A 24,008-nucleotide genomic window follows, 5' to 3' on the forward strand; every position below is an offset into this window, starting at 1 on the left:
TCATCCATTTCTATTACTCATTTGACCCTATTTTAAGACCTGAAGTTAAAGGAAAATTCCCCTCTGGTTATTGGTCATGTGTATTTTAGAACTGAATATTTTCCTGAAATTACACATCCATACGAGGTCCCTAAACTCTGGGACCTGTAAATTTTGGCAGAATATAACCTTTTAATAGTAAAATATAGTTCCAGTGTGCCTGAACAGGGCCAACGCTCTATGGTGGTACGGTGCACAGCTAAAGTAAGTGCAGCACACAACCTGTGAGGTCAACAACAATTTCCTCTGTTATAAAAAATCAGGCGTGTCACTTGCACCCCTGGCAACATAGCAAAATTGCAAAACTGATTTCCCAGGTGGATAAAGCTCCAACCCAATTAATCTAATTTTCTACAGTGGTTGAAAAGCAATCTGTTTTAAATGAAAGTAATGCTGCAACACAAGAATCTAATCTGGCTCTCACCCATGTTTAGGTCAACTCACCGTTTAACAGGTCTCAGAGCAAGGCAAGATTACTCCAATATGTTGCAGATTATAATAAAGGGCCAGCAGAGAACATAGTGCACCTGTGTGTACACCTATCTTGCTTTCTTCACTTTTATTATTTTTTATCTTTTTTTGTTTGTTTTTTAAGGATGGAAGGAAAGGCTTCCACAAACTTATTTTCTCTCTTACCTCAGCATGTTATTAATCACAGAATTTGGTCTACTGCAAACTTAAATTCCTCAAGAGCCAGTCAGCCACACAGATCTAGTATCCATCAACTTAATACTTTATGTTGAATTTAACAACATTAAAGAATAATATTTGGCACATGTCAGAAGCTCCTTATGCAGCTGTGAAGTAAACTTTACATCATGTTACAGGAAAATTCACTTCAACTCAGCAGCTCACCCACAGTCAAGAAAGTTTGTGCCAGATAAGAAGCAGAATAAGTACCATCTTCACCCTGTTGGGAGTGTTGCCAGTAAATGCATTGTAACTACGTCTCAAAGGTGAATTTCTAGCGCATTGGATTTTGAATATTTGGTTTTTTTTGATTACACAACAGGCAAGATCTCAATGTTGTGAACAAATTTCTCCATTTCAAAGGCTTTTTTGGGATAACCCACATTGGTTTTGACAATTTCATCAGCATAAATGATTTTTGTTTTCATTGCTTTCTTATGATTGGGCTATTTATGATGCATACTTCCATTAAATAAGGAGTTCACTGAATGTGTGACCTTTATTATATCAGCAAAAACCTCCTAGGACTTGGAAATAGGTACATTTTTAATAGCATCTGATAACATCATGATGATTGACTACGATCATGGCCAATGTGAAGTTATGATTCATATGGCTCATTCATCATCAAGACTACCATTAAGACCACCTTCCTCACTTTCACCCCTCTTAAGTGCATGGGATCTGCTGAGGAATAAGCAATTAGAGAAATGCTTTGTTCAAAGTTACGGCAACACTCATCTGACTTCTACATATGATATGTGAAGTAATCCCAGACCATGCTCAAAAGCAATACTTTGATATGATCACAAAGAATCACCTTCTACAGGGTCTTGGAAATACACTATAAGGTGTTCTTGCCCTCTGCTTCCCCAGTCTAACCTTCTTCCCCAACGATGCCAGTTACACTATTACACATACGACAGCGGAATTAAAAAAATAATTAAAAAAAAAAAATCAACCCCCCCAAATCCTTTAAAAAAACAAATGGTGGCTCAACCCTCTGTTTGTTAAAGTAACTCTGAAAGGAATTAGAAAGCCAAATTTAGAGAAAAGGAAGACTTGAAATACTTTGTATAGCAAATGGAAGGGAGGAAGACTGGAACAGGGGACACTGGAACAGAAAGGTGGAAGAAAGATAACATGGAAACTTGCTCTTGCTCCCAGCTTCAGACTTCCCCTTCTCCTTTTGACTACCCATGCCAGGGGAACACTGCTGCTGCTTACTTTTCTTCTCAGAAATTCTAGCTCTGGTATTCCACCTGGATGATAAATTTTGTATCAAGGTTAAGAATAATTATTTTTTTAAAATATGGTAATATTCCCGCCTGACCTTCATAGTAAAAGACCTTGGAGAAAATGTTTGCAGTCAACTTCTTGTGCCAACACCCTGAAAACAAATCAAATAAAAGGACAGTGGAGCAACATGATAAAAATACAGAAATAATTAGGTTTTTGAACTTCACATAGATAAGCTGACCAGCAACAAAAATAGTAATATATGAGCAGCAACTGTGCTATTAAGACAACCAAAGACACCTATACAGACATTTGGGGTTTATTTTTATAAAAAAAAAGGTTTATTAGTGCCAATGTACGTTCATAGTAAGGTAACAGAAACTAAGCTAATCTGAGTAGCAACTTACATCAAAGGATATCAAAATAATACTTCTTGTAAGTGAAACATAATACTTTGTTTAAACTTGGTTCCTGCAAACTAGATGTCCTTGTTATGTCTATGAAGCCTTTAAAGAAAAGTTGCTACAGTCAAACAGGGTCCTGATAGAACTTGGCACATAAAGAAACAATTCAATTTTCACCCATACAATACCTCTCACTCCCCTGGAGCACTCATTCATACAATACTTACATAACGCATATACATTATGACTAAAGCCATGTATGGCCTAAAGCACATAGAATATCTCAGTTCTAAACGTAACATATCTCTACGTCAAAAGTAGGTCATTGTATTTACAGCAGATGATCTCACTCTGCAGATGGAGTTTTAGTTTGAAGATCCTTTTGTTAGCGTATGCTAAGATGTCCAAGTTGTGGAATTATTTATCAAATCAGACGAGTATCTACAGGAAGATCTGTGTGACCATGTGTAGGGGTTCTAAGGCAATAGTAGTAGTTGTTCCACAGGACTAGCGCTGCCATTGCAACCTGCTCTCCCTTGGAGCAATAAAGCCTTCCTTCTCCAGATGCAGCCAGGCGTATTGAGACATTCATAATCTGCAAGCTGTTGGCTCAAAAGTCTAAAATTTCTTGGTTTGTTTTTGTTTTTAATGTTCATGGAATAGCACCATAGGAATTCACTCTTGATAACAATTAAATCCCAGCTCTGTAGTTCCGTTTCACTTTTTTCACCACCACATATATTCTTACTCCCAGGAAAAAACCTCTTTGAGAAACTTCGTTCTTGGATACCACTGAAGCTTCATTTCTGATTAGCTAAACCAGACAATCAGCTCATTTACAAAGAGGTCCTAAGAAATAAAGCTTAGTAGCAGTTCCAAATGTACTGCTTAAAACAAATTCAGTAGGAAGAGCTTCAGATGATCCTTGACTATTTCTGTTTCTCACAGAACAGACTTTAATTTGGGCCAGGATTTCATCTCAGTATCTTTCTATATTCAGTGCAAAATAAGAGCACATCATCAGAGATAGCTTACTTAACCAGTAAACCAAATATTTTCAGATGCTTACACTGTTCAAATTCAGTCAACTAGTGACTGGTCAACTAGTGATGACCGATGTAACAGTTCACACTTCTCAGTCATTAGTAAAACAAAATACTCTAAAGACCAGTTATGTTTCAGAAGTAGGTTTTTCCAGTTTCAAAACACTGATAACCTGATATGAGAGATGAATTTATAAAAAATACAGAACAACGCAGGAAGATCTTCCCATTTCATGTCTTCTTTCAAGTCCTTGTGCACACCATATGCAGGACACAAAGTCAAATCAACCAGGTATAAGGACAGTATTTTGAGTGTGTGACCTGAAAGAGCTTATTTTCCACCTGGACACCATACAGTTGTCATAAGGAAGAACAATATGCAGGGCCACTTACCCTGAATGCAACCAGCTGAATCTGCACGCATCTATGACAAACGTCAAACCATAAACAAAAGCTTTTATATTCTCTGTGCATGCAAAGTCCTTTCATAAGCTTTGCAGAGACAGTCAAGTATGAAGCCTGCACAGCATTGTCTTGATTATTCCACTGGGAAAGATGATTTATTTTAAATTATTTTCTTTCAGTCTCTCGTCTCATAACGTGTCATTTCAACCAAAACAGTTGTGCTAATAACTTCAGTTTCTTTTTAAAAAGGCGTCTTCCTTTCCACTGCGTGTTCGTTCTTTCTCACTCTCCTTTTCTGGCATAGAGGTTCTTGTGTTATTTTTTGGTGTGCACACTATCTGGATATTTTATACTTCGGTATCGTATATGAAATCCTTTCTTGTTGATTGTATCATCAGTGTGAAAGTGAAGTAAAAGAGCTTCCCCTGCTGAATAAATTTCTTCTGGTGGCTAAAATAAATGAATAAAGAAATAAATTATCTGTCCATTCTGTGTATTTATCCACTTAATTAACTTTTTTTTCTCTTATGGATATTTCTCTTTTCCTGTTGTGCCTTGTTGTGTAATTCTACTGGATCTCACACAGTGCCATGCGACATCATCAAACACAGTATTTCTAGCTCTCAATTATAAGCTCAATTCAGCTCTCAATTATAAGCTAGGAATCTTTGAGGCAGATTGAGGAAAGGACAACCTAAACTCCTGAAAACTGGAGATCAGATTAAATTATGAGATTTGATTTTATATCTGCTGGCAGAAGGTTTGAAATTATCTATTATAACTTTTTGCTTTCATATTAACGTGCACTCATTCAATCTTGAGCTCTGGGTCTGAAAACCATCTTTTTGCACAACTGAAGTACACGTGCCATCATACTTTAAGAATCTAATTTAACTTTTACAATTTTTCCGTACCAAGAAAACAAAGCTCCTTGTTCTTTTGTCCTTCCCAGATGTCTTCTATAGTTCTGCTGGAGTCATGTAAGTGACTGGGCAGGACCATACACAATATTCTAAATTTAGATGAACAACAGACTCCAGTACCTATTTTCCATCTTACTCTTCGTAACATTCACAATGGCCTGTTTTATTACTGAAGCACATTGATCAGAAGTACCAGCTGAATTACCAAGCTCTTATTCTAAAGTTGAGAAAGTGGTAATATACACTAATAGTGCCTTTTTCCCACTTCAGACTGGGCTATTTTACTTTCAATAGCTTTGCTCTTTAATTCCATTTTTTCCTCTTTTGTCTCAGAAGCCATTCATCCATATCTTACCAGAATCAAAGCAAGACAACAGCAAAATCCAACCACCCCCTCACCGTCCCCTCAAAAAAAAATATTCAGTCCAAGGCTGGGCTATTCTCCAATTTGCTCCTTTCCTACTTGTAAAATAAGGCAACTTGGAAAAAGAAGTATTGTTTTGTGTACGTAAGTAGATGCTGGGCTCAGTTGTAGCATTTCCCTTAGAATACATCACCTTCAGTTCATGGTAGAACTTTTCCTGCCTCTTTAAGTGTTCAAAAATGCCCTAAAAGGGTTTAAGCCAGTGTAACCAGCTTACAGGTTACTTGTCTGAATAACTGAGTTGTTTGATCTCAAAGAGCAGTTGAATGAAAGAAGTGGCATGTGGATAATTAAGAGCTCATAGCATCTTACACAGGGTTTTTCAAACCTTTTATCTAGGCAAAGAGCATATGTGTCAAAGTGTGCTTGTATCTGCACACATCTAAAGAATCGATAAGGACTTGTGGGATCATTGCACCAGCTTTCACAAGGCAGGCGGACAACAGAACAATGCAAGTCTAAAAGGAGAAATAGGCTACATCCTTTCCAGGGTGTCCCCCAGCCAATTTCCGCCATGTTTCACAGTTGAAACTTTTCAGAGATGCATTTGAGATGACGGGGTTTTCTTAAGGCCCATATTAATCACATCATTTAGGAACACTTTTTTTCCTAAACTCAGATTTAACTAGTAGATGAGCATAGTATAAATGTTCCCCAAGTTTCCCACACACATACCCCATAGCAAAACTTGGACTTCACTCACATTGAAAGAATTATAATTATTATCATTTTCAACAACATATAGTTTTCAACGCCATCATTTTCTCTCCACATAGGGGAAAATGCTGCTAATTTTTTTTTAAGTGCTGATAAACACTCCACTGTCATCAACCTAAAGTTTAACATAACATTACAAGATTTGAGTCAAAAAACAGATAAGAATATTAATTGCTGAAAATATTTCAAGGGAATGGTTGTACTCACTTTAAAAAAAAACTCAAGTAAATAATCTAGATTCTTCGTTACAAGGTGTAGTAACTGAACTTTGTACTTTCTTGAATCTTTCCTTCCTCTTCCCTGTCTTTTTGTTGTGGAAATAAAAAGTTTAGTACCTGGTTACTTACCCCGGATCCACAAAATCGACCAAGTCTCACAGCAGTCTTATCATGACCATCAAAGAGCTCCACGTAATCATAACCACAGTCTGCCTCTTCTTCAACCTCAAAAGTCTGGAACATTAACTCAACTTGACAGCCATGCTCTGCCACTAGGAGCCAGTCACAGTCTGCCTGAACTGGATAGTTATTATCGCCAAACTGGGCATGTGAGTACAGATCTTTGGGCTTGGTTTCAGCTTTCAGCCGACCACCACACTCTAAACAAAAGAAAAAAAAAAAAAGGATGAAGAAGCCTATTCAGTGCAAAATAGCATTTTCTTTTCATAGATGCCCAGCCTTATTCGGGCTGAGTGCATTTTTATGCCACAAGCAGGTCAAACAAGCGTGGTTTAAAGTAAAGCCCTACCCAGTATGAATACAATTTCATCATTCTGAGTTTTCCCTGTACAAATTACATTTTATATCTACAGATATTTGAGAATAATTTTCAAGAGAAAGACAAAAACACAGGAACACCAAAGTTATAAGGAATTTCATTCAAGACGTAGGACAGTATTCAGTTAGGAACCTGAGAAGTGCCTGCAGCCAGCAACGCAAGCCCTGTAAGTGGAGTGTCCACATTTGAGTGGTAACATGCTTTCCACATGGGTTAAGGACACCATTTACAAGTGGCAAGGTAGGATCAGCTATAGCACACATGTAGTAAGCAATCAACAGAAGCTAGTGCAAAAGTCTTGTATTTCATAGGAGTGTCAGCTTTAACCATCCTGCAGTGCCTGGGGAGCCAGCTCAAGAGTAAACATAAAGCCAAGCTCATGAGCTTGTTTGCTGAGTAGTTCATCGATGTGAATGGGTCTGTCTCTGCAAATATCATGGCTGGGAGGAAGTTGCTAATACCAGAAAAAGTTTGCTCTAAGAATCATAGAATCATAGAACAACCAGGTTGGAAGAGACCCACCAGATCATCGAGTCCAACCATTCCTATCAAACACTAAACCATGCTCCTTAGCACCTCATCCACCCGTGCCTTAAACACCTCCAGGGAAGGTGAATCAACCACCTCCCTGGGCAGCCTGTTCCAGTGCCCAGTTACCCTTTCTGTGAAGAATTTTTTCCTAATGTCCAGCCTAAATCTCCCCTGGCGGAGCTTGAGGCCATTCCCTCTCATCCTGTCCCCTGTCACTTGGGAGAAGAGGCCAGCACCCTCCTCTCCACAACCTCCTTTCAGGTAGTTGCAGAGAGCAATGAGGTCTCCCCTCAGCCTCCTCTTCTCCAGGCTAAACAACCCCAGCTCTCTCAGCTGCTCCTCGTAAGATTTGTTCTCCAGGCCCCTCACCAGCTTTGTTGCTCTTCTCTGGACCCGTTCCAGAGCCTCAACATCCTTCTTGTGGTGAGGGGCCCAGAACTGAACACAGTATTCGAGGAGCGGTCTCACCAGTGCCGAGTACAGGGGGAGAATAACCTCCCTGGACCTGCTGGTCACGCCGTTTCTGATACAAGCCAAGATGCCATTGGCCTTCTTGGCCACCTGGGCACACTGCTGGCTCATGTTCAGTTGGCTGTCAACCAACATCCCCAGGCCTTTCTCCTCCAGGCAGCTTTCTAGACAGACTTCTCCTAGTCTGTAGCACTGCACAGGGTTGTTGTGCCCCAAGTGCAGGACCTGGCATTTGGCCTTGTTAAACCTCATGCCATTGGACTCTGCCCAGCGGTCCAGCCTGTTCAGATCCCTTTGCAGAGCCTCCCTACCCTCCAGCAGATCCACACTTCCACCCAGCTTAGTGTCATCTGCAAACTTGCTAAGGGTGCACTCGATGCCTTCATCCAGGTCATTGATGAAGACATTGAACAGGGCTGGACCCAGCACTGAGCCCTGGGGAACCCCACTTGTCACTGGCCTCCAGCTGGATTTCACACCATTTACCACCACTCTCTGGGCCCGGCCATCCAACCAGTTTTCCACCCAGGAGAGTGTGCGCCTGTCCAGGCCAGAGGCTGACAGTTTCTCAAGCAGAATGCTGTGAGAAACTGTGGCAAAGGCTTTACTGAAGTCTTGAAGCAATTCCTGAGCTGGAGAACTCTCTCTCTGCCAAATTAATATTTTCAGTATAAATCTCTATTTGTATACAGAACTAAAACGTATGTGTTGCTTTAGAACTTGTTTGTAACTGCTCAAAAAATTCATAATTTAGATATGAGTGAACTTTACTGTATAGTCCACCAAGCTGTTCTTGAGCCAGTTTGCACAAGGGGAGCAGAATCTACTGTAAATGTAATGAACAGAAAAAAAACAGTAATAAACATAGTAGCTAGTAGTTTATCCTTTCTAAATATTTTCAGCAACTATAATTTAAACTACTATTCCATCCTATAGAGCCAGTCAATTCAGCTTTTACAGGAACTTAAACATTCAGGTGCCGTGCATTTGCCATTTAAAACTTCTATTACAGTGCAACCAACAACAGATGGAAAATTCTACTTAAAAGCAAAAAATACATTGTTTATTATGGTTCCAAGAGATGGGTGGAGGCTTTTTTCTTTAAGCTACAAAGATTTCAGACTTCAGACTGGTTTCTCATCAAGGGCAATCCATGCCTTATACCACCCATAAGAACTCTAAGTGTAAATGAGCTCAAACCAAAACATGGGATTCACAAGTTTAGATTCAATTTTTATAAATAAATGAACAGATAAATTTATCTGCATGTTGATAAAATATAGTTACTTAAATTGATAATTTTACAATAACCTGAAACAAGCTGCAAGATTGAAATGTTTCTAAGCTTTGGTAAAGAGACTATTTGAATTTGACTTCAGTGTCATGGACTCCAACCAAACTAAACATGACCAATTGCAAAGTAACACTATGAGAAGTCACATTTAAGCTGGGAATTAATGATAGAAATGAGCAAGTCCTTGTTCTTTTTGTTTTAAAAAGTGTGTTTTGTTTGGTTTTCTTTAAAAATTATTTTTAATAAGAAAATGAAGGAATCAAAGCAATAAACATAAAACATATAAGTAGAGTAATTATGCATGATTATGCATGATACGTTGTTCAAACTGAAATTTCAAAATTTTTTTGGTGCTTAAAGACCAGATAAGAGCATATGATAAAGTTTGTCAAATAAGACAGCTCAAACACTTATTTCTTATTGGTATTCTAATTTATAGTGTGTGTGTCCCCCCTTTTTTTTCTATTCTTGATTTCATTTACTTCCTTCTTTTTTTGACTGGATGGTTGCCAACAGTAAAAACATCTCCTTGCTTCAGACATGAAACACCTGCTGTGGAGAAAGTGTTTAATGAAGTGTCTGTATTGTTTCCCTCCACTTGCTATCATGGACAGAAGCTTAAGGGAAAATTGTAGCCATACTAGCAACCACAGAAAACAGCAATTCCCTACCCTTTGCCCTTCTCCCATGGATTATAGCCTTATATTTTAGGATAAGCTATTGAGTTTAGAAATTACAAGTCAGACATTCCATTGTTTAAGGACTGAATTGTAGTTTCAAAAGTCTACATCCAGCCAGCACAATGTAGCACTGCATTAACGTGTGTGAGACAGGCTGTAATGACAGAGTAGAGCAGTACCACACAGCAGCACTTGCATGACCTTGACAACAGAATTAACCTAGCTGTGCTCACCATCATTGTGGAGGTGTGTGTGCTCTGCTGTAAATAGTGTACACATCTGACTGCGAAGTATAACGTCTGACTTGTAAAGTCCTGTTGATCTGGCAGCTTTAGGTGAAAGATATTTTTCTAAATCAGCTAAAGAACAAACTCCCTTTCTTGTTTCCTGACCTTTCTAGGGCTTTTAGGTTTCTTATAACAGCAAATCAAGCAATAGTCTCTTGACTGTTTAACAGGCTGGACAGATGAGATAACAAATCCAAACTACATGAATCAGTGATTAGAAGATTAGAAATTTGAATCAGAACTGTCATACTGAATTATTACAGTCATTTTGAAAGTGACACAGGAGCCTAAACTGGGAGACATCTGAAATGTCCCAATTTGTCAAAGACATCCTCCCAGGTCACAGGACCTACAGCAGACCTGCCACCTCCTGCAGCAGTGGCTCAAGGCCAGGCACCATAAATGAGGCCATCCAGAAGGGAACTAGATGCCTATGTTAGAGCAACCAGATCACTCCCCAAGGAACGATGCTGAAGGTTCTGTCAGCAGCACTTCTGTAAATTCCTTCAGGAAAGGCGTAACCCATTCAGAGAAGAAGAATAGAACAGAATCTCTTTCTGAAACTGTGCCGCACTTTAAAAATAGCATTTTTTAAGTTTTGCTCCACCAAGGGAATTCCTCCTATCCAATCTATTTTTTGAAACTTTACTTCCTCTGCTGCTACAGTTTTATCCTGGTTTCAGAAATATTCAATGGAAATTTGGAATTTGAATAGTATTTAAAGCCAAAAAGTGTCACAGAAGGGAAATCACCAACATCATCAGGATCTACTAGAATAAAAGGCCATAAAATCATGAAGATGCCAGGAATACAGCAGCACAGAGACCTTTGGGCATAGGATCAAGTTACTCTTTCACTGCTATTATATTACACAGGTCCATCTACTGAGTTTTTCCCAGAAGTCCAAAGTGAAGGGAGTAGTTTCTTCAGCTCTCCTTGTCTGTCTGCACAGCTATGCAGAACTGAGTGCAACCCTGCCTACCTCCATTCCACACTGTCAACTATAATTTGCTAGAAAAATTAAAATAAGGAAATACAATCCATGTTCTATATACTTTTTAGATATCTATTAATTCATGTGTGTCTTCAAAGCACACAGGTAAAATTTATGAGGGAAATTCAACCAAGTCAACATAACTAGCAACCTTTAGAAGTCTGGGAAATTAAAACTGAACTACTTTCAGCGTAACGACTGTTCCAATTCTGAAAACTGAAAGTGAGAAGAATAAATGAGACAGTAGTTTACAACACCTGTTTCTAACAAGAGTTCTGACCTTTAACAACTTAGCCTGAGGCAAGTTAAAAATTAATAATTATTACCATTTCTACCGAATAATCTGTCAAATGGAGGGGATTATTGTGGAAGGGAAGGTAAACAATGGCATACTTCTAAAAGAGGATTTCCCACAAGAAAAACAAATTGAATGACAGATAGCTAAACTTTTCACTTTCCAGGCCCAGATCATGTAGACTGAACAGTTAGTATACTGTTGCACCTACTGCCTTCCTCTGAGAGGTTAATTAAGTTAATAAAGGTTTGGAATTATTCTTAACAAAGTAGAAGGAAAAAAGAGAAAATGCTAACATTGATATATTAGGGTTTGTTACCTGAGCATGACACATCAACTTGATCAATATTTGATTAATAGCAAATGGTATTAAGAGTTACTAATCACCTTGATAACTGTCTTCTATGAATAACCGCTGCCTGTCAGTAACCGTTATGTCCCAGTAGCACAGATATTTATAAATATTATCTGCAGTAATACTTATAGCCAAATGCTAGATGAATGAGATGGACAAAATCCAAACCCCTCATGTTACAGCATGCAGTGCAAGTTTAGAGCTTCAGCACTAGAGGCCACTATAAGCCCAGCAACTTCAGGGAAATAAGACACTGTGAAAACGTCCCAAGAAATCTATTAATAAAATTGCAAAAGGCTGTTTTCGCATTTCAATAATTTCTGCCAAAAAGAAAATTTAAAAAGTAAATGTGAAGAACATCATATTCTTAAGGTCGTAAGAAAGTCTTCAACGTGGGTTTATCTTGTTCTTTTTTGGCTTATCTTTCTTTTTTAGCTGTACAGGAAAGTAAAAGCTGTTTATACAAAACCCAAACTTTTGTTTAAGTTAGAACAGGAAAGTAACAGAAGTGCATCACATGGCCCAGTGAATACAATGGCAAATACAATGAAAAGCCATTGAATCTGTTACACACTAGTGGCATGAATCCTAAGAAATATCTCTGATTATCTATGCCAATATCTTCTTTTTATCAGCTTTTATTTCAAAATCTTTTAATCACTTACCTATGAAAAGGAGAAAGGAGAGAGGAGAGAGGAGAGAGGAGAGAGGAGAGAGGAGAGAGGAGAGAGGAGAGAGGCATAGGGGAACATCTAAAATATCAAAGAAAAGTTTCTGCAATCTCAAGACTTTTCCTACTGTTCTTGAGCTTTCATTATGTTTAGTTTTAACACTGTCTTATCTGTTAACTCCTTCCATTCCTATAAAAGAAATCCCTGAATATCTTCCACCAAATCAACATGGGGGAAGTTATTATAAAGTATATCCTGATTTTCTTACCTGTAGAGTGCGTTGCTTGGAAGCCTTTTCTTTGAACTGACGCATCAGAAATAAAGCGGAGAAACATCCTGTTTGAAGTAGCAATAAGAGGATCTGGTATCTTATTACCACATAAGCGTCCCAGAATTGGTGATTTTTCACTTTCACCATCAAACACTTCCAAGTGGTCATATGCACATTCTTGATGTTGCTCTATCTCAAATTCATTGAAGATCTAGGGGGAAAAAAGGTTCAAAATGACTCAATGTGTACTGCATTTCCTGTATTTATAAGGTATATATGTATTGTTAGTAAGTTTCCGAGTACAAACTAGATGTAGTTAAGATAACAGACTTAGCATTTACTGCCCCACAAGCCTGTAGCTTTAAGGAAGTGAAATGATAATTAAAACAGTGAATTTTAAGAAGGCATCACCCTTCATACAGAAAGAGACTGGAATCTTTATGGCCAATGAATATCCATAACAGAATATTAATGCTAAAATACTACAGCCTTTCTGTTGATTTTGCACTGTTTGCAGGATTATTACTAAATTCAAAGAACATTCAAAACAGCAAAAAGCTGGAAAATATTCATTCCTCAGACTGTTGAAAGCTGACTGGAACATCTGCAAACACAATGCACATACCCCATGCCATCCTTTTTTTCAACTTACCTCACACTGCAACTAAAGCCTTTGAGATTGACTTTTCCACATGAATGGTTTTGCATGAAAGTTGCAATCTAGTTTTCTAATCTAGTACCTAGAGATCTATTTTTTTATTATTACAACACTAACAATACTTTAGGCTGCACCCTCATGTTAAGATCATATTTTTGCTAGTGAAATATTTGTGAAAAATGGCAAAATTATGTTGACTGCTTATTAAAGAAGCTTCAACAGACTCTTGCTGTCCTCAGTTCTCCCAAGAAAATTAAAATTGCTGCCATAGTTCATACGCAAACTGAGACTCACAAGGTTTACTTCATTTCAGATCTGTGATGCTTCTTCTACACTTCAAAACATTTATCTTAGTTTCTGAACTCCTAGTGATTCTCAGACTCTCTTACTGCTCATTGCAGCTCATATGGACAAATTCCAGTCTCTTAAAAATCCTCTCATGGAAACCCTGAGAAGGCAATATACATGAAAATATATCATTGTGAATTTTCAGAAATAACCTGCAGTTTAAGGCAAAATTCAAAATCTGTTATGTTCAGTAAAATAGCATAAAAGAACTAAGTATAAATTTTCCCATGGTCACATAGCTGACTATTTACAAAAAAAAAAATAAAATACTAGAGGATTAAGCAGCAATAATTAAAAGGAACAAAACTGAACTGTCAAATACTGAGCAAATATCACAATTATGAGTTCTACCTGATACATGAAGGCAAAACTGACCTACTGAATCCCTTATAGAATCCAGCCATCATGAAATGTGATTGTAATTTATATGAACAGCTGACCTAAAAGAAATATAAAGAGCTAACACAAAGTCTTTTGCCCAAAGAATTGGAATATTCAGAATAACAATACTGTTTTGAAAAGTGAAGAGTTGTGTGATGCAGTGGATTTAGGTTCATTTCACAGGGAAGTCTGGGCGTTTTGTTAAGGGACTTAAGGTGCAGAGGCAGTTAAAACAGCTGTACAGCACTCTCTCCTGCTGCTCTTAAATTGTGGTCAGCTATCCTGCTTTTATGATGCCAAGTACATGTTGTCATTTATACTTAAATAAAATCTGATGGATTAAACAAAACCCAAAGAAACAAAAAAACAAAGAGCAGAGAGACTAACTGTAACTTATTTAAATATAGAATTAAGTCAAGCCAGCTAGTAATCAACCTAAGCAATAGAGGTAATCCAAGAGCAGCCTGCAGAACTTCATTTTCTTTTAGAGGAAAAATATATAAGTTTCGTTCATTTCTGATCAGTATAAAAAGACCACTTGCTAGGAAACACTCCTCGCCACGAACTGTATGACACACTTATTTTTAATATTTGACTTAGCACTGGGACTTCTAAGCCTGCAGGACAGTGTGTGTTTTATTGGGTCCCTTAAAGAAGAAGAAGAGAAGTAGTCCAAAGTCTGTTATCAGTCTAGCAATTGATTCTAGCAATTACAAAGAGAACCAAACGATTTTGTTTTTAAAGGAAAAGCAAATCTTAAGTCCTCTAAAAGCTCAAAAATGCCTAGTACTTCAAAAGAGCCAGAGATTATATCTTTTTTGTCCAAAAGTGGTCACTTCCCGACAGTGCAGTAAGAGCAGGCTTGAAAGGAGAACTGACAAAAACTTTCCTTAAAGTTGAATGTGACTCAATAGTTGAGGTCAACACAATCCACAGATGTTTTAATGAAGCTGGCAGTATAATTAACACATTCTGTCTTCCCAAGACAAATATTTTTGCTTACCTGCCTCACTGTGACTACAGTCCCCATTTTGATTGCCTCATTAGTGGAATGATATTCAGAAACATTACATACAGCTTCTGAACATCCAGTCCTTTATATCTATAGCACTCAACTGAGTAGACATGTTGGTGGCATGTACAAATAGCTGTCTGAATGGGACACTTAAGTCTGTCTCTTATAAACATCCAGCTGATTATGATTAGCTTATGAAAATCTCTCTGTCTGCTACATATACTTTCAAAGCCATCTTTATCTAAAGATTTTGTTTAAAAATATTGATGTGCATCATCCAGTTTTTCGTAGGTTTCATAATTACACCAAATGCTTAACTTCAGCCTTTTCAGGAAGAGTCTTTTCAATGACAGTCAGAGTGAGAGCAATCATCAAGTCCAACCACTCCTATCAACCACTAAACCATGCCCCTCAGCTCCTCATCCTCCTGGGGATGTACACACTGGGATCAACTTTCCTTACTAATAAAGACTGAGGCAAAGAAGGCATTAAGTACCTCAGCCTTGTCCTCATCCTTTGTCACTGTTGTTTCATTTGCATGCAATAGAAACTGAATATTCTCCCTGGTCCTGCTTTTATTGTTAATGTATTTATAGAAAGATTTTTTGTTATCTTTCACAGATTTGGCTGATCTGAGCCCTAGTTGGGCTTCAGCCCCCTGATTTTTTCTCTGCACAATCTCACTTCCTCCCTGTAGTCCACCCAAGACATCGGTCCCTTCTTCCAAAGTTCATGGATATTCCTCTTCTTTTTGATGTCCTTCAAGATCTCCCTGCTCAACTAAGCTGTTTTTTTTCCCCACCGGCTCCTTTTCTGGAACACAGGGACAGCTTGCTCCTGAGCTGCTAGCATTTCCTTTTTGAAGAGCTCCCAGCCCTCATGGGCTCCCTTGTCCTTAAGGACTGTCTCCCACGGGACTTTGTCAAACAGCCTTCTGAACAGTCCAAAGTCTGCCCTCTGGAAGTTTACTGTGACTGTTCTGCTAACCCCCCTCCTCACCTCACCTAGAACTGAAAATTCTACCATCTCATGATCGCTTTGTCCCAGGCGTCCTCCAACCATCACATCCTCCACAAGGCCTTCTCTGTTCACAAACAGCAGGTCCTTCCCTTGTCGGTTCACTCATAAGTTGTGTTAGGAAGTTTTCCACGCACTCCAGGAACCTCCTAGATTGCTCCCTTTCTGCTGTATTGCACTTCCAGCAGATATCCAGAAGATTGAAGTCTCCCACAAGGACAAGAGGTAGCAATCTTGAGACTTCTCCTGGTGATTTATAGAAGAGCTCATCAGCTGCTTCTTCTTGGCTGGGTGGTCTATAACAGACTCCCATCACAATATCTGCCTTCTTGTGGGCTCCTCTGATTTTAACCCACAGGCACTCGATCCCATCATCACCATAATCAAGCTCAAGGTTATCAAAGTACTCTCTAACATAGAGGGCTACCCCACCTCCACTCCTCCCCTTCCTGTCCCGCCTGAAAAGCTTGTACCCCACCATAGTTACACTCCAGTTATACGAGTCATCCCACCACGTTTCCATGATGGCAACTACATCACAGTCTCCTTCCCCTACAACAGCTTCCAACTCCTCCTGCCTATTGCCCATGCTGCGTGCTTTGGTGTAAATGCACTCAGCTGGGCTAGTGAACCTTCAGCCCTCAGAAAGGGAATAGTGTTCATTCCCAATTGACTGGTCCCTGGAATATCTAATGCCTCAGTGCCAGTTTTATCCTTTCCGTCACCAGATGCACTCGCCCCCCACTTGCTCTGTGGTGACACACTGGTGGTCCTTGCCAGCATACCAGCTCTCAGGCACTGGAGTTCCACTTCCAGGCTCACTCCTGATTAGCCTGGCTTCGTCCCCCATCCCGCTTCATATCTAGTTTAAAGCTCTATTTATGAGCCCTGCTAGATTTTTAGTGAGGACTTTAGTACTCTTAGGAGACAATCATGCCCCATCCCTAGTAAGGAAGCCTGGAGGTGCATGGGCCAGTCCATGATCAAAGAACCCAAAATTTTGCTCCTCACACCAGGTTCGGAGCCAGGTATTAATCAACTGATTCTTTTTGATCTCTTGCTCTTCATTCCTTAGTGCTGGAATGGAGCTAAACACTACTTGCACCCCAAAGCCCTCCATCATTTTCCCCAGAGCCCCGAAGTCTCTTAATTGCCCTCAGCTTCCTGCACTGTGTGTCATCGTTGCCAATTTGAAATACTAGCGGAGGGTAATGATCTGTGGCTTTCACCGAGGAAGGAAGTTTTCTAGTGATGCCCTTCACTGATGTCCGGTCTGCAGATAGGTCTCTGTTCCCTTTAGAAGGACTTCCCCAAGACAATGACTCTCTGCTTTTAATCAGAGGATCTTTTGATGGTCATTTATGGATGGCACAGCCACACACCTCTCAAAAAATGAAGCGCAGCTTCACAATTCGTTCAATTTGGCTAAGTAAACTTTGAGGAGAAAACTTAAGTATGGTGTTAAGGTCCGTGAAAAATACTTATCTATAGTGGAAGTATAGAAATAATATTATTAACATTATTGATATGGCATCTTGCTGTACTAGTCAGACTTTAAAGATATACACAGAGAATGTATTAGATTGATCCTTCTGGCTTGCACAGAAAAATGGATTTCAGACTCTAAATCATGGAGGTATTTTTTTAAATTCTATCTAGTAAAATTCATTCTATATTCTTCCAATTTCTTTGTCAAAAGCCAATTAAAAAACTTCTCTTTTGAAAACAGATTATGTGATATTTCCCTGAAGAAATCTGGTGAAATTTTGCCTGCTGAGGTTAAAAGTATCCTAAAAGCTTTTATAGTAACATGCCCATGCCCATTGCCTATACCCAGCTGGCTTTGATTTATTCAGCTGGAATGAAACCAAGTTACTCAGAAGCGGCAGCAGGACAGCTGCCCGTTTCAAAACCCCATTTTTCACTCTTTGAATAGATTGAACATGCGCATCACTCATTTTCTGCAAAACCCACATTACGCAGAATAATTTAATGGTTTTACTTCTGGTGAACAGGGATCAACACATGATTCACATCAGCACCAGTAACTGGGAATATGGTTTTGGCTGAGGTCAGCAGTTATGCAATGATAATATTCCTTCCATCCCTGCATCAATCTTGGCTATTCTTAAGTTTATTCACTCCAAAACACTTGTTAAATGAATTTATCAGATTTCAAAACATGTAAGGGCAGCTTTTGTTATGGCTGTCCCCTGAGTATTCTGGCTGAAGGACCACTGGGTCTGAGCTCAAACCAGAAAAGTCCCTGGGCCGGTCTGTGCCTTCAACTTCATACAGAGCCTACATAACTTCAGTAGATCTGCAAAGCTCCCTAGGCTCTGCTAGACTGTCTTCAGACAGCACAACACAAATGTCAAGTAACTCTACTTAGGCCATTTTTTCACTTACATTAAAATTTGGAGACATCTAAATGAGAAGCCCAGATTCTTGGTTTTATATCTTCTTTTACACCACAAAAAGTGCATAACAGAAATGCAAAGATGTGTAGAGAGGGCCATTCATAACTTCTAAATCTGCTTATTCTATATATTTGAATTTGTGTAAATAGTCTCTGTAATATTTGTCAAAACCGTGCAAATTTTATGAATTGCAACAATGATAAAGTCTGACAGGAGGTAAGCATTCTTCCTGTCCTCTGCTGTTCAGAGTATTTACAATCACCACAAACTTAAATTCACAGCTGTAGGATACTGAGTAATCCCAGTTTGCCAGGAATAGACAGGAGTCGGCAGGTTTTTAAAACGGTTTACCTCTGGGCTGCAAACTGACATTAAAGTTTAGTAACAGTTTCACATCACTGAGCAGTCATTTGAGAAGCATGTTTGTTGGAAGAAAGAGAAAAAGGAAGGGTAGGAAGAAACTCACCAATTTGACCCTCTGCCCAGGGGTAGCACTGATTTCCCACGTGCACTCCTTTCTGCTGGGATACTTGTCGGGCCAGTTGGGACTTGTGATGATGCCATTAGGACTGTGGATCTTCTGCTCACACTCAGCTGTTCCAACAGGGACAGCATCAGTTAGTCTGAGGTAGCCAGAAAAGCACTCTTTTTTTTATAGGGGACCCGCTGGATGGAAAGGATCTTTAGGAATACAGCAAAGCATGCTCTTCAGTGTGCACAGTCAAGCTCTTCCCCTTTGGCAAACACTTTATGGCAATTAACCCAGCATGCTTGTTTATTGATTGTTGTGAAACATACACTGCTGTTAAAATGGAGGGCCTTTTTTTGAAAAAAATACTATAAAGTTATCTACATAAGTATTAAAATTTAATCAAATACTTTGCTATTGCCCCCATTCTGCATGCAAATAAGTATGAAAATCCATATGAGAAATGTTGCTACTCCAAATGATATTTCCTGAACAACTTATTTTTATCTTCTCACCAGTTTTCATACTGCAGCTACATAGCAATCATTTTGATCTCTAAACCACAGTTTCTACGGACACATATACAACTAGAGGACAGCTAAAACTAAACTGTAAGTATATACCAAGAACAGCTTAGTCATTCACATCATAACTGAATCACTAGAAGTGTATCGCTGTGAATAAATACAAATACTTAAAGAGGGCAAGAAAGAAACTAGTTTCATTTTTTGTCCAGTTTTTAACAATCTCAAATCGCTTTATAAATATCAGAGAATCATTCAACAAGAATCTTTTAGAGCAGGCAAGTATCATTCCAACACATGCAAGTGACTCACAAAGCATATCTTTACTCACAAATTAAATCCATACTGGAATACTTGGAGAAATCACAGTAGCTCACATGATATTGTATAATCAAGGTTCACTTACAGATAACCTAAATTCTACTTAAGCCCTAAAGCCTACTGTTTTCTTGGAGTCAGCCACACCTCGAGACAGCAAAGAAGAAGAAAGATGCACAGGGACTTGACTGGAATTTAGATTGTCTGAATGTCCCTTAAAATAAACCCAGAAAGGGCAAATGCAGTTTCCATCAAACTGCAAGGAAACCAACTGCTACTGGGAGCAAATGACACCTTTATCAGGCTTCCTTCCAGAAACTCTGTCTCTGTGTTTAATACAACATTAGATAAATATTCTATCACAGCTTTAAATGTTCTACATTTTACAGCACTATTAAAAATAGCACTCCATGCCAACGATCCAAACTGCATTCTTGTGGACCTCAAACTCAGCCAGACACAAATGCTGGGGATGGAGAAGATGAGAAATAGGGATAGGGAGTGGTGATGGTGCCTAAGCCCCTATTACCAAGATCTTTTTCTTTCCTTTCTTTTCTTTGGAAAGAGCTGCAGAAAGCTTTCTGCAAGACATCTGTAAAATCAACCATTCAAGCACACTTACCCTCTTTGCAGTCATGTTTGTTTTCATGTAGCACAAATCCATTTCGGCACTGGCAAACGTAGCTTCCTACTGTGTTGATGCACTCATGCTGGCAGCCACCATTGTCCTTTGAACATTCATCCTTGTCTAAGAAATACACAACAACATCACAGCTAGCAGTAGTCCTCATTAACAAAAAGAACAAGGTTTAGCATAGTGTTTAAATCCAGAAAAGGATAAGCTAAAGTACAGTCACTCTTCTTTGCATGGCAGTTTCACGATACTCATTGCTGTGCACCATGGCACAAATATTCTGTCTCATCTTTCTAGGAAATGAGGGGTAGTTCCTAGGGTAGAGGAATACTAGTAAAACAAACAAGCTAAATCAAAGGAGATAAGATGGTTACCAGCATTTACTCTTTCAAGTGGTCTAGCTGGTAAAGTTTCATAAATATTTCATCCAAAGCTGTATTTCAGTAAGCAACAGGCAAGTAATTTATGGGCAACACAAAATATTCCAACTTTATGCTAATTCCACCATCTAATGGTGTTATGTTGAAAGGAACACATAGGCCAAACAAGGTTTCAAGCTCTGCATATTAAACTTGTAAGAAAAGAAGGATTTAACACACGTTTCTTTAATAAGTTGATTTTTTTTTATCCCACCAGAGTGACAGTGTGCTTTAATTTTAATGAATTTGGATATTACAGAATATCACAAAAAGATAAACATTTCATTGAAAAACATACAAAAGAAACCAGCATTATTTATTTCAAGGAGATCTATAATATAGCATGCAGTTCTGTTTATTAACACGTAATCTTTTAAAAGAGCTTTTAGTGTGTTAGAAGTAAAGCAGAGAATAGGGGAGGAAATATGACCCGCATTAAACAGTTACAAATTCATTGCATGGAAAAAAACCAAACTAGATTAACAGGCTGTCATTCTAGCAAGAGGACTCAGCTGCCACTCTTCTATGTCATTCAGCTGTTGTTATTTTATGTGAGTCTGGTCCATTTGAAAGAGGCAGGCTACTCCTGACATATTTATATATACACACATATATGTACATATTTATTCAAATGTATCATAGAATCATAGAATCGTTTCGTTGGAAAAGACCCTTTGAGATCACTGAGTTCAACCGTACCTGTCTACTACTATCTCTGAGCACCTCACCTACCAGTCTTTCAAATATCTCGAGGGAGGAGGACTTAACCGCTTCCCTGGGCAGCCTATTCCAGTGCCCGTATATACCTGCACGTGTGTATAGACACACATGTAAATCCCAAGATATGAAAATATATACCCTTATATATATATATACACACACACACGCACACATCCTATACATATATTAAAAAACTGTATCTTACAAACTATGTGATTTCAACTTGCAAAAGAGAGGAGGAAAAAGAGGAGAGAAACTCCAGTCATCATAGAGGTCCAGTTGTTGCAGGGCTGGAGTGCAGACCATGCATCCCTTCAGCCTCATTTACCTTGGAAAGCAGCAGTGAGCACTATCTCCAAACATGCCATGTTTCAGACTTCATCAGGCACCATAAACATTTCTATAGATTACAAGCCACTTATAATTTAAGTCTTTTTGTTGTCTTATGTATTTTTTCCCTGCCTTTACTGATGCTCATATTCAGTAACACAACAAAGGAAGTTTGCATTACAATTGCATACACACATCAGCTTTATCAGCCAAAACACATGCAACACTTGACCTGTTGACTTGCATTACTTTCCATAAAAATCAGCTTCTACTTACAATACATAACAATAAAGTACATTTATGAAAAAATTCTGCAAGTCAAACCCAAACATCCACTGCATTTTGCCCTGTAAATCTCAAATCTCACATCTGTTTGCACTGAAAGTTTGGAAGTTGCAAGTTTCCAGAATTATACGTCCAAATGCTTATACTAGTTGTCATTTTGATGACGAAGGAAGCATAGAGGCTCCACAATTCACTGTTTATGCACCTTGAAGTGTAAATCTCAAACTAAGGTAGTAAATCTATTTAATTTCAAACAGAAGTTTTAATCTTTCATCTTTGCAAAAGCAAGCACTATCATAAATTAATTCCATGTTGCAAGTGAAGAACAGTAATAAGCATAGGAGAAATTAGATATAAGATGAACAAAACCCCTGAGCATTAGTTCGTAGTTTTCTACCATAACAACAAAATAAATGGAAGGCAAGCTCAAAATGCATTCAAGTTACATGTTCAAGGACAGAGTAGGTAAACAAATGCTAAATAAAAGCCCTGTCCATTTTCATCTTCCAAACAGTGTGAAAATGCTGGGGTACTTTAATATTAAACAAGCCTGTAATCTGTAAAATAATATCTTCAGAAACGAGTACAAAACAGTCCCATGTTGGACCTCCTCAGAGATAAAACAATGGACAGAAGGTAGGAAGAAGATACTTTGGAGCATGTTTTAGGACAATAATTACTTGTATGTGGTTAATCAACGATGCAACTGTTGAACGAGCCTTCCTCACACTTCATAATTTGGAACAGACTTTCTGTCAAGCTGATTGCCCAGTTTCAAAATTCATGAAAAAACAATTAGTCTTTATTAGTTATAGGAACAAATGCTTTGCCACATAAAAACAAAGCCATTTGTTATGCTGACAGATGGAAATGAGTCTTCCCATTTTGAATGGATGCTTTCTTTCTTTTCTCATAGCAGTACTCAGAACAGGAAAGATCCATTCTCAACAAAATGTTAGACTGAATCATTCCGAGGACAAACGGTCGTACCTCTGAGACCCTCAGAGGCCACCAGTCTGTCAATAATACGTACTCGGCCTGAAGGGACCTGTACCAAGTCCTTGCAAGATTCAAAAACAAAAATTTTCTCTTTGCAGGCAGTTTTCTTGTCTGTGGAAAAAAATGTACCAGGATGGCACCAGAGATGAGTTTGTGCTCCAAAACAAATCTGCTCAAGGCTAGAAGCATTCTAGCTTTCTCTTTTTAACTGCTCAATAAATCATCACCCCAGAAAAGATGTCCCAACAACCCTCATTTCTATACTACATCAAACATCACGTATGTTTTGAATAACCATGCAAAGAATCATATTTATTTAAAATACTGAAGTAACTCTAAAACTTACGATAAATGGGAGTAGCTTTGAGACATATTACCACTGAGTATCACTACCCAAAGACAGATTTAAAGAAATTATTAGGCTGTCTTCTTGGAAACATCACAGAAAAGAACATATAAATTATTGTTATCTTTTTCTCTCCCTAGAGTAAATTCCTGGAGTTAACTTATACTCCTCAAGGCTAATCAGCCCAGCAGACTGCAATAGGTCTTCTGACAAGAGCAGAAGACAGAGAGAAGGGCAGAGGAAAGAGCAGAGAGAAAGAACAAAAACCTAATTACTAGAACCTTTGGTTTAGAAGCCTAATATCCAATTCCAAAGACTTTTAATTAAAAAGTTAACATAATATGACTTCCTAGTTTCTTCTCTTTATCCAAGAAACTCAATTATAAATACACAAGATTATGTCTGTAGATTAGCTATGTCCCTGCAATGGCTCCCAAATGAGCTTTCTTCAGAACTGTCCAATCAAGTGTAAATTTTGCAAAATGTTGAAAAAAAGTTTTTCTCACTTTCCAGCAGCACCTGTCTGGCTGTTAACACCATTTTACAGCCAAAACTGTAATTACATGTTGTCTTATATCAACATAAATACCTTCCTAATGCAGGTCATCTGTTGCC

At 38.5% G+C, this 24,008-nt stretch overlaps 1 protein-coding gene across 1 annotated transcript in view; it reads right to left on the bottom strand.

Annotated features, from left to right (window-relative positions):
* Positions 1–1,887: 1,887 nt before the first annotated feature.
* The window catches only part of TLL1 (tolloid like 1), a 137,101-nt gene continuing 114,980 nt past the window's right edge, over positions 1,888–24,008 (bottom strand). The window contains exons 17-21 of the mRNA XM_069855798.1: positions 20,283–20,408; positions 18,816–18,943; positions 12,508–12,721; positions 6,232–6,482; positions 1,888–4,270 (exon numbers count right to left, since the gene is read on the bottom strand). Of these exons, the coding sequence (XP_069711899.1) occupies positions 4,136–4,270; positions 6,232–6,482; positions 12,508–12,721; positions 18,816–18,943; positions 20,283–20,408 (854 nt within the window). The 3' untranslated portion in view covers positions 1,888–4,135. The remainder of the gene's footprint in view (positions 4,271–6,231; positions 6,483–12,507; positions 12,722–18,815; positions 18,944–20,282; positions 20,409–24,008) is intronic.

The sequence above is a fragment of the Phaenicophaeus curvirostris genome, chromosome 4, assembly GCF_032191515.1.
Source record: "Phaenicophaeus curvirostris isolate KB17595 chromosome 4, BPBGC_Pcur_1.0, whole genome shotgun sequence".
In the NCBI taxonomy this organism is placed as follows: Eukaryota; Metazoa; Chordata; class Aves; order Cuculiformes; family Cuculidae; genus Phaenicophaeus; species Phaenicophaeus curvirostris.